The 12,029-nt window shown below is 31.9% G+C and overlaps 1 protein-coding gene and 1 pseudogene across 1 annotated transcript; both read left to right on the top strand.

The window, feature by feature from the left end:
* The first annotated feature begins 4,066 nt into the window (after positions 1-4,066).
* Positions 4,067-5,544, top strand: LOC128169776 (uncharacterized; annotated as a pseudogene).
* A 3,195-nt stretch (positions 5,545-8,739) lies between these two features.
* On the top strand, positions 8,740-11,134 carry LOC128171744 (uncharacterized). The gene is made up of 3 exons (XM_052837513.1): positions 8,740-8,959; positions 10,434-10,613; positions 10,878-11,134. The coding sequence occupies exons 1-3, from the start codon at positions 8,743-8,745 to the stop codon at positions 11,132-11,134; spliced, it is 654 nt and encodes a 217-aa protein (XP_052693473.1). The 5' UTR covers positions 8,740-8,742.
* The last annotated feature ends 895 nt before the right edge of the window (positions 11,135-12,029 follow it).

The raw sequence follows: 12,029 nt of genomic DNA, 5'->3' as shown, positions 1-12,029 counted from the left end.
TATTTATGTCCAAAATTTTGAAAGGTGACTGCAGTCCTTTAGGAAAAATTGTTGACCATTTCTTTCGTGTTGAGTTTCAGCAAAGGGGATCTCCACACATCCATTTGCTTCTTTGGATAGAAAATGCACCTGTGTATGGAAAGTCAACTAATGAAGAGATTCAAAACTTTATTGATGAGCATTCCACTTGTTTCAAAAATGAAAATATTGCGGAACTTGTCAATTATCAAACACACAGGCATGCTAGAACATGCAAGAAAGCAGGAAAGAATATTTGTCGTTTTAATTTTCCTTTGCCTTTAATGCCAGAAACCATCATTTTAGAACCATTGGAGGAGGACAAATTTGAACAGAATGCAGATGTACATCAAAATTACAGGAAAGTATGTGAACTGCTCAATGATTCTAAATTGTGCAATGCAATTAGTTTTGATGAATTTTTGACAATGATAAATTTGACAAAGGAAGATTACATTTTGGCAATACGGTCTTCTTTAAAGTCTCCGAAGGTATTTTTGCGTGGCAGCATTGCAGAAATAAGAATAAACCCATACAATCAGATATTGTTGAGGTCATGGGAAGCTAACATAGATGTGCAGTTCATTCTTGATGCATATGCTTGTGCAGCATATATTGTGTCGTATATTTCGAAGTCCCAGAGAGGAATGTCTAATTTACTTCATGATGCTTGTGAAGAGGCAAGGAAGGGAAATTTATCTTTAAAGCAGCAAATAAGACAAATTGGAAACAAATTCCTCACACATGTAGAAATATGTGCTCAAGAGGCAGCATATTTGCTTTTGCAAATGCCATTACGATCAAGTAGTAGAAATGTTGTATTTATAAATACATGTGATCCAGAAAATCGCACATTTTTATTGAAGTCTCTTGAAGTTCCTTAAGATATGCCAGAAAATTCAACAAATATTGAGTCAGACAACTGGATAAAACGTTATAAAAGAAGGCCAGGTGTTCTGCAGAACTATTGCTTAGCTGATTTTGTGTCGAAATTTGATGTTGTGCCACCTCCTAAAGACAAAAAACAGAACAATATTGAAGAGTTGTTACCAGAGGATGAATATGAGGAAATGAATGAAGACAATAGTGATGTGTCAATTAGTGATGAAGACAATTCAAATAGTCAAAAAGAATACCATATGAAAGATGGTTCTATTTTGAAACTAAGGAAAACTCAAAAAGTTATCAGATATGTTCGATACAACAACGAACAAGATTCAGAAAACTATTTCCGAGAACAACTCATGTTGTTTTATCCATGGAGAAATGAAGAAAATGATCTAATTGGAAATCATACCTCTTTTGAATCACATTTTAATCAGCAACAGGAAAAAATAAAGAAAAACAAATTGCCTTATGAAGCAGACAGGGGTATAGTTGACGTTGTTGAAAACAATATGAATGATTTATTGAGTGATGTTGATCATATTGTTGCTGCAGAAGTACAACATAATGAAGAAATTGACTTTCAAGAAGATGAAAACTTGTGCTTAGATCATGGTTGTTTTAACCCAAAATTTGCACAGATGGAGTATGACTTAGGTTTTGATTTAGGCATAGCCAGAAAACAAGTGGAGACTGATGATATATCAGTAAACATGCTGAGTGATAAGGAATATAAACTCCTTGCAAGAAGTTTAAATCAAAATCAGAAAATATTTTTTTACCACATACTTCTGTAATCATAAGATTAAAACAAATGATCTACCAATTCATTGCTTCTTAACAGGTGGTGCTGGTGTGGGAAAAAGTTTGTTAACAACCTGCCTATTTCAGGCAATTGTTCGTTATTATGCCAAACGTGTAGCAGAGAAATGTGATGAGGTTAAGGCGGTGTTATGTGCACCAACAGGTAAAGCTGCATACAACATAGGAGGGCAAACTATACATTCTCTTTTCTGCATTCCAGCAAACCAAAATTTGAAGTACAAACCTCTTGATGTACAGCAACTTGACAATATGAGAGTTAAGTTTCGCAGCTTGAAAATTGTCTTTATTGATGAAGTTTCGATGGTAGGAAATAAAATGTTCAATTACATTAATTTAAGGCTGCAAGAGATTTTTGCAAAAGGTGTTCCATTTGGAGGTATTAGCATCATAGCTATTGGTGATTTATTCCAGCTTAAACCTGTATTTGATGGCTGGATATTTGAAAATCTCACTGAAGGTTATGGACCATTAGCAACAAATTTATGGACTGATTTGTTTCGAGTCTTTGAATTAACAGAAATTATGAGGCAAAAAGAAGATAAAAACTTTGCTGAATTACTAAATAGACTAAGAGAAGGAAAGCACAATGACAATGATATAAACGTGCTGAGAACGAGAATCTGCACAGAAGAAATCCAAAATTTAAATTCAATTCCACACTTGTTTACAACCAATATCAAGGTAAATTTTCATAATAGTCAAGCATATGAAAAACCAGATTCAAATGACAAATGTATTGTGACGGCACTTGATGCTGTTACTGGAGATGCGTCCTCTGAAATAAAAAATGCAATACTCCTTCAAGTATCTGATGATCCATCTAAAACCATGGGACTATTTAAGAAATTGCAATTGGTGACCGATTTACCTGCTGAGGTTTGCATCAATATCAATGTCCAAGATGGGTTAACAAATGGAAGTCCATGCATAGTGAAGAAATTAGATTACAGAGTAATAGGTTCAAACAGGTGCAGTATTGTATGGGTATTATTTGATGACCCAGTAATAGGATTTTCTGCACGACAAAAATACTGTACCTAATCTGTATTCTGAAGATATCTCTAAAGATTGGACACCCATTCTTGAAGTGACTAAAAAGTTCACAGTCGGGAGACACAAATCCTGTCATGTCACAAGAAGACAGTTTCCACTGCGACTAGCATGTGCAAAAACAATACATAAAGCACAGGGTTCTACATTAAATAATGTTGTGCTAGATTTAGGAAAAAGGAAATTAGATCACATTCATTATGTCGGTCTAAGTAGAGTCCGAAAACTGCAAGATTTGCACATTTTGTCTCTAAATGAAGAAAAAATAGGAGTTTCAGGAAATGTTGTTTGTGAAATGGAACGTATGAGAAATCATGCAGCATTGTGGACCTGCCTGCCTATTCTTGAAAACATAACCTCAGATTTGAAAATTATATATCACAACAGCAGGTCGTTGCATTTGCACATAAGTGACTTATTGTCGGAAAAAAACATTCTGTCAGGCGATATTGTAGCTGTTACAGAAAGCAGATTAAAAGCAAGTGACAACAGTGAAAATTATTTGTTACCAGGTTTTCATATTTATCGTTTTGATGAAGAAGAATCCTCTCATACAATGCGGCCATTTTATGGTTCAGTTATTTACTCCAAATATCCACTGATCAATGTGTCAAAAGCAGTTTTAAATGGCATTCAAACAGTAAAGGCAACACTTATGAAAAACAGTGACCTTGTTCAAATTATTTTCATATATTGTCCCCCAAAGTTTGCCACCATCACCAATATTTGTTGTTTTCTGGTTTCAGTCTTGAACTTATTAGATACTAGTCAACCTTTTCTTATTATGGGTGATACAAACATAGATTATTTTACCCAAAGAGATCTCTCTTCAAATTTGAAACATTTAAATATCAGACAAATAATGCATAGTTCTACAACTGACTATGGAAGTTGTTTAGATCATGTATATACCAACTTAAATAGTTCTGCTGAAATTTCATGTGCTACTCTGGAATCATATTATTCAGACCATAAACCCATTGTTGTGTATTTGCCATTTTAAAAACTTATTATATTACGCGTTACTGCATTTCAGCTAAAAAAAACACATAATAATTAAACCAATCTCACCTCTTACAAATATGCATAATGAGTTCAAAATATAAAACAATAATAATCAATTGTCTGCAATATTAAAATACTCAACATTGTAAATCTATTACCATCGTACAAGACCATTATATTAAGTATCTATAGACATTCTTCAAGACTCTTAATTTATTTCTGTATTTCAGATGCTGCACAAAACTTTGGCAGAGTTGCAAAAAATGAAGTCAGGAGATTCCCGTCCATATCCCAATGCTTTGGTTAAAGCAACAGCCATCAAACCTGGCCACCTTTACCAATGCAAATGGAGAAAAGGGTTCTATCTTGAACTTTAGTGTTGCTGATGGAACTGAGGCCATGCTTGTCACTCTTAGTGATGAAGCAAAAATGCCAACTATCAAAGACGGAAGGACCCTACAAATAAGAAATTTCATTGTGTAAGGAAGTCGACTTGTACTGTCCAAACAATCAAAAATTATGGCAGGACCAGCTGTACAAGTGCCAGAATCTTTAAAGCAGTTACCATAATCATGCCACCATCACCTACAAAAACCTTGAACGATGCAATGTCATCGCCTGTTAGAGAAAACCTGACTGTTCAAGGGCAAATTATTCGTGTACGTAACTCAACTTGATATTAAAGTTAAAAATCATCTAAAATTATAATTCATAATCAAATGAAATTAAACACAATTGTACTTGTATTGAATTATACCCCTATAGTTTACTTTTCAATTGATTTTCTTTGCAGGATGAAGCAATCAAAACAGTGAAAGTTGCCCAGAAGGACACTAAGATTAGAGCATTGACCTTAGAAGAGAATGGACAGACAATGGAACTAACTCTTTGGAGAGAGCTGAGTGAACAAGACTTGAAGATAGGGCAATACATTGAAGTTACTCATTGTCTTGTATCTGAATGGCTCAGAAAGAAGAGTCTCAACTCCACAAGAAACACCACCATCAAGGTAACAATAGCTTGATACATTCAACTGCATTTACATGTATTCAAAATCCAAGCATAGTACTAGTTTATTGTAAATTTACACAAAATTGGAAAAAAAATAATGTACTTTAATCATGCCAAAAAATATCAGCTATGCATATAATGTATAATAACGAATGAATACTTCATTGTTTCAGGCTTCACAACCTAAAGATATGGTTGTAACCGGAAATGTCGAAGCTCTGTCAATGACGGACACCCACTGTGAAATGTGTGTCAAGGAAGATGACATATATAAAGACTTTATTGTGGATCTGGACATGGTTCGTGCCAAAGTTCAAAGATATGTGGAAGAAGCCGGAACATTCAACTTACAACAGCTAGAAAATATGATTGTTGACAAACTTCTCTTCCCTGTGAAGCTTGTCATCAACGGCACAACAGTCATTTCCTTTGAATTGTTATAAACACTTGCCAACATTCCTACATTCGAACCATATCAAAATAAATACTTTTTGTAAGAACTGTTAAATTACTATAAAAAAAAGTCAGTATGATTATTGATTAGCTATCATGACATCTCTTCAAATTGACATTTGCAAACAGGTTTATTAAATTTGTAATATTTCACTTACCTTATTTTTACCTTTTCTGAAATGCCATAACTGTATATAGATCTAGTTTAATTTCTGGTTGTAAATATTTAATGAGCAAATGCAAACAGCAACTGTTTACAGAAATACCGGTACATGCTTTTCTAACTTTGCATGCACACAGTGGTTATGCAAGTTAATTAATTTTGTTAACTTTGATAGTTAGTCTACTTTTATTGTTTTTGTTTCAAAAAACCATATGACCCTTTCATCCAATCTTCATTTGGGATATACAGATTGATTTCTGTTAATTATGTTGGTTTTTACTTTACTTTTCCCATTTTAGTAATACTCTTACTTGATGCATATTGTTAGTTTTAGTTGTATTTTTGTTGTTTTCATCTTCATAACCATATAACTCAATTGTTCAGTCTATAAGAGACATTCACATATGGTTATTTCTTTGACATAGATATATAGTGTGTTTATATATAGAACATGTTTGTTTATACTTTACTTTTTTTGTTTCTGATACTACCCTTACTTGATGCATATTCTAGTAGTTTAGTTATAGTTTACATACACAGCACAAAATCTAAGCAATAATTATCTTGCTGAAAGATAAGTGAAATGTATTGCAACTTGATCACGAAATACGCTACAGACTATAATCTCTGCATGCCATTTTACAATTCATCCATTTCTTTCTTTGAAATGTGTACATGTTCTAAATATGAAAAGAACATACTGCCAAATAATTTGTGCCAAATTTTCATTGCCATTGTCAATATACCAGTTGACATTCAGTTCATCTTAGAAAAACTAATTCTCCCAATCCACTCTAATAACATAACCAAAATAAAAAACCTTTGTGTAAATCATTATATTGTTAATTATTCTTTATATATATCTCATAAAACATAAACTTCCATTATTTTGTTTATCTCTATTTTCCAAACTGATATACTCTCAAATATACAAGATTCTGTATTGTTATTTAAAAGTTCTTCATCTTTTATCAAACCTAGCTATGTGTTCAATAAACATTTACCTCTAGATTTCATTTTGTTGTTTTACCATACCTAAAGAAATCAGACAACAGTAGCAACTTGATACACCAACCCAACTTTTCACGCCACCGTCTTTCAGTACTTTCAGTACTTTGATTTTTTTACCTGTACTGGCACTGTACCAGTTATCGGCTAAAATTTAACGTTTAATTTTCGTAATTCTTTATTTCTTCATAATTTTTGATAAAACTTGACATACTTTAAAAAGTGAACTCCTTATTTATCAATCTGTTAGTTTATATCATTATTTAGAACCCAAAACATCTTGTTTTGTGCTTTTAAGCACGCCCCGAATTTGCCGAGATTTTACGATTTACTGTACCAGTTATCGGCTTCGTGATAATAACATAATAAAAATCCGTGTTCTTGTTGATTTTATACTCTGCTAAATGTAGTTTGAATTATGCCCCTTTGCTAGGTCAGACTAAAGTATTCGGGGTCATGATACATTATAAACAAAACTCATAAAATAATTCGTTATTATCATACGGTAATACACCAAATCGTATACTATTCAATACATAATTGTGCAATCAGGCGTTCAATTGCGCTACGAATTTCTCGGAAATTCGTGAATTCCTTTTGTTTATACATGTTAAATGTATTGATTTTATATGTCAAATCAAAGAAGGGATATAATAACGTATCACAAAGAGGTAATATTCTATTTTTAACTTATCACGTCACTTCCCCCACTGCTGAAAGTGCAAAGATGTAAAATCAGCGGTAAACAATGATCGTTTAAGCTCATGTAAAAACATATACAAGAAAGTTTTCAAGCAAACTTACTTTTCTTTATTCAAAAAAGACGACTGAGTTAAAAAATCTTGGATTGTCGCGTGCTATAAACCCGAACTCTCAGTTTAGCCGATAACTGGTCTTAGCCGATAACTGGTACAATACCAGTACCGGTAAGTAAATTTTAGGTTTGTAAATTAAACTTGCTTTGATAAAGGCGGGTATTTACAGAGAAGCTGTAATATTTGCAAATATAATAGATTTGATACTGGAACATTTTTGTATATCTATTTATCGCTCTTTGTCTTAAGGATTTTTATAATAGAGTTTAAAAAAAGGCCAGTAATATGGATTTCTCTTGTCTTAAGGATTCTTATAATAGAGTTTAAAAAAGGCCACTAACATCGATTTCTCTTGCGATCTTTATACACAACTTTGATTATTGTCACGAATCGGCAACTTAATTCAACGAGAATACAAATCATAACAATTTATGACGCAATTTAAAGTGCTGAACTCATGAATGTAACGGAAAAAGTTGATTTTTGTTGAATGTGAACAAAACACACAATATCAACAATTTAACGTGCTCTAAAAAACCTCTTCTTTCATTTTTTAAGCTAAATTTTTTAAGTTCATTTGAACAGAATTTTTTCTCGCTGTTTAGGTCTTCCAAATTATCTAATTATTGGAATCAACCATTTCAACTAGATCAATAAAGCTCCCAACATGCCCTTTTGCAGAAATAAATATTAGCAAACTAACGACTTTTTAAAAAAATTCTCTGAACAAAGCTTAAACCTTCCTTATTATTCAAATTAGTCTATACATGCGATATTGTCCATTTGATAATACTTTGAATATTGCATAATAAGCCTAGAATGTCTTATTCATCAGTTGTCACTGAAGTTAAAAGTTCAGCTTAGATATTGCTGGGAATAAAATTTTAATATTTATACCATATTTCTAAAGCAACATGCTCATTAACTATCTATTAGATACTTCAGTATAGAAATTAATTACAATAGTTTATTGACACATAAAATGAATTCACAAGAAGTGCCATAGCCATAAGCCTATTACTAAGACTCGGACCGAGACTTGCTTATTATTGCGTATTGGGTATTATCCTGTGATATGCATTTTGTTGTGATATACATGTATGCTTTGTTCTTTTATATAACAGGTAAGTACTTTAAGTAGATACAATTGCTCAATGTTTTGAGATATCACTCAGATGATAAATTAAGAGAAGTATAATCTCAAAATCCTCGAATTAAACGATAAACTTCTAATAAAACAATTATCATCAGAAAGAGTTATGGAGATAAGTTTTATAATTCGATAAATAATTACAACTGTTGTAAATTTATTAGAAAAAAACATCCATATTTCTTTTATATTCTTTTTAGTATATTTACCCTCAAATGACATTGTTTGATATAAATAAAAAGGCTCTTGGTTCATTTGTTTGGATCATGATACTCTCTTTTAACATATGTCATACTGCTTTGTTATATTTTCAAGCTGTTTTAGGCGAAGTTAAAACATACAACTTTGCAAAGAAAAGTATGTACAGCAATGTGATACCTAGCTCGAGCTCGGATCTGGCTGTGGTGGACGGAAAGTTATCACGTATTGAGTGTACCTTGCTGTGTGGATACGAAATGGCCTGCCAAACCTTCTTCTACAAACCTAATGACAGAAGCTGCTCTATCTACAAATATCCATTGCTTAATAATACACCCGTTAATATCGAATCAGGTGTAGAAGTATTCGAGATAAAAGGTAAGTTAAATACATTTGGAACCTTGTGAAGAGTTCTTTTGCCCAAGAGTTACATATTTCTCTGAGGTGTTATACTGATCAATATAATCTTTACCGGTTATAGGAAATTTTATGTTCTAAAGTATGTTTTAAAACCGATTGAGGATAACACGTATCATCGTATGTCTTATCATTTTTTTAAGGCAAAGATCAAGTTTCATCATTTTTTTAAAGCTTAGTTCTTCCCGTTCTTAATTTTTGAAACGACGATTTGACGGACTATCCTGTTTAAAAATGATAACATGTTAAACGTTAGACATAGTTTTTTTTTCCATTAAACTTTGAGCTGAAAACCTAAAGTGTTGAATAATAAAGGTGTATCTTATTATTACACATCCAAATATATAAGAATAAGATTGGTTCTACATTAAAGAAACATGGTTACGGTTTTGGTTCAAATTTTTTTACGTTGTTAATGTTTACAGTGCTTTATTTAGGCATTTTTAACAGTCAGCCAAAATTGTGTCAGTCGTCGAGTTATAAGGGAGATACAGAGCTCAAAGTTCTTTGTTTTGTAAACATAATTCAGTTCATGTTTTTGTTTAAATGATGAAAATTCCAGTTTAGGACCTAAAATGAACGTAGAAAACGCTAGGAAATTTTTTTTTACAACAAATTAGCAGATAGGAAAATCAGCTTAAAATTTTTTTTCTGGTATATTGAAGCAATGCAAACACAAAAAATGGCAAACAAAACGAGCCTTGTTTATATAGCAGATAATTGTGAGCTCTATATTACTTTAATCTCTTCGACTGACTCTCAAATTTTGGTCGATCATTGATAATGCATTGTAAACAAAACAAAACAAATCAGAAAGATAAAATTTGACAAAAATCGTGTCCATGCCCCTTTAAAATACGAACAAATCAACACACATTTTTATATCTATATATGAAAAGGGGAAAAAAAGATTTTATTTTGAAAACTTATTAAAAAAAATATCTCTGCACTATCAATTTATAAATACTGCACTCTTTACTCTTGATCACATCAGTAATCAGTCAAATCAACTGCGTATGTGTGCATTCTTTACCTTAATCTGTCAAATTATAGATGGACGAGTCATTGCAATGATTTGTCGGACGACAGTTAAGATTGATCCAAACATTTCATATACTCAGGAGGTGGATAATCATTATTTATTTACAAGTAGTTTACTCCCACACCTTTTGACTTTATTCAGTGTAATTGTTGTCTGCATTTAAACAGATAACTAATTAAACTCCATACTCAATAATTGCTGCAGCCAACACCGAATTATTCATTATTTGGTTATTTATCTTAATTTTACCTATGGCAAAGAAGAAACATTTCACACCTTTATTCTAAGATACATCAAATTTTATATAATTTAAATAGATCGCAAGATTTTGGCGTTTATAAGACTTAAGTGCAAACACATAACAATAATTAATATATTCATGCTTCCTTCAAGGTTGCCCTTACCCCGACTTCGTCTTATTCAGAGAGGCAGGTATATGTCTAAAGATGTTTACAACAACAGGTCTTACATTCTCATACGCAACTTCAGTCTGTGATCAAGAGGGCGGGGAACTGGTCTCCCTGGATACCAACCAAAAAATTGATGCTATAGCATATTATCTCATTTATACTTGTGAGTAAACCAGTGTTACACAGTATCATAGTGATATTTCAAATTGCAATTCAAATATTATTATACTGCGATTTAATGCTCTGACGTTGAACAAAATATATACATGTATATTCTCTGACCGTGTCCCACTAAACTATCTAAGGTTGAAAGTACATCCATCATAAGTTATGCATAAAAGTATTTTAAGAAGTAAAACAAAATGATTTCAATTTAGTTTTATATGTCAGCATAACATTGCCAATTATTAAATTGATTGTTTTACAGATGGGTTTGACTCTAAGGCAGCTATTGGACTTCACAGATCATTGGGTTCATGGAAATGGCAAAATGGAGAGCCTCTGTCGATCACACATCCCCTAGTATCCAACGCTATTAATAATGTTGATCTGACGGTGTATCCCTGTAATTTTGATTATTGTGGTATATTTAAAGCCGTTTCCTTTGCCGATTTTCGAATATTTGATAATTGTTGTAACAATCTTTTATCAACATTTGTTTGTTCTACAGTAATGTTAATGTAATCAAAGTCATTATATATATATATATATATATATATATATATATATATATATATATATATATATATATATATATAAAGGATAACTTAATGATAAACGCGATGACTTCAATTTTTCTCATGTTAACTTTCCTTACTTATGTAGCAATATAACTTCATCACATGCATGTGGTGTTTTTATCAACATTTGTTTGTTCTACAGTAATGTTAATGTAATCAAAGTCATTATATATATATATATATATATATATATATATATATATATATATATATATATATATATATATATATATAAAAGGATAACTTAATGATAAACGCGATGACTTCAATTTTTCTCATGTTAACTTTCCTTACTTATGTAGCAATACAACTTCATCACATGCATGTGGTGTTTTTGTCTCTTAGTTAACTCGATACAAAAGGGCATGCTCTTCGTAAGCATAGTTTCTAAGGCGAGGCAAGCTTTTGACAAACAAGTTGATAAAACAGGACTATCAACAGTCTTTTTTGAAGTCATCTTTTCGTAAGTTCTATGGTCGATACAACGACCTTGTCAGCAAATACGATCTTTCACTGGGTCGCATGCTGACTGACGTCTTTCATACTAATTGTTAGACCATAATTAATCGCCTACCGGTAACTGTCTACGGTCCGTGTTGCTCTGCTTTGAATTTGTATTTCGTTTTAAGAATTTTTGAGATGGTTGACAGTTTGTATTTTGTCATTTTTTATATATATGTATATGAGATAGGAGATATCACAATTCACATGAGGCAGACATGATGCAGAACTCTTTTGTTTTGGAAACCAAACAATTATTATTTTGACGTCACACTATATATTCTAGTTTGACTCTGGAAAATACGCTGGTTTATGCCTTTATGTTACTTAAATAATCA

The sequence above is a fragment of the Crassostrea angulata genome, chromosome 1, assembly GCF_025612915.1.
Source record: "Crassostrea angulata isolate pt1a10 chromosome 1, ASM2561291v2, whole genome shotgun sequence".
Classification (NCBI taxonomy): domain Eukaryota; kingdom Metazoa; phylum Mollusca; class Bivalvia; order Ostreida; family Ostreidae; genus Magallana; species Magallana angulata.
Note: the sequence above shows the minus strand (reverse complement) of the source record. Positions and strands in the feature narration are given on the sequence as shown.

Coding starts and splice junctions, on each gene's coding strand:
- LOC128171744 (XM_052837513.1), top strand. CDS start 8,743: ATGTACAGCAATGTGATACCTAGCTCGAGCTCGGATCTGGCTGTGGTG. Junction 8,960..10,433: donor AGAAGTATTCGAGATAAAAG/GTAAGTTAAATA, acceptor GCTTCCTTCAAG/GTTGCCCTTACCCCGACTTC. Junction 10,614..10,877: donor ATATTATCTCATTTATACTT/GTGAGTAAACCA, acceptor ATTGTTTTACAG/ATGGGTTTGACTCTAAGGCA.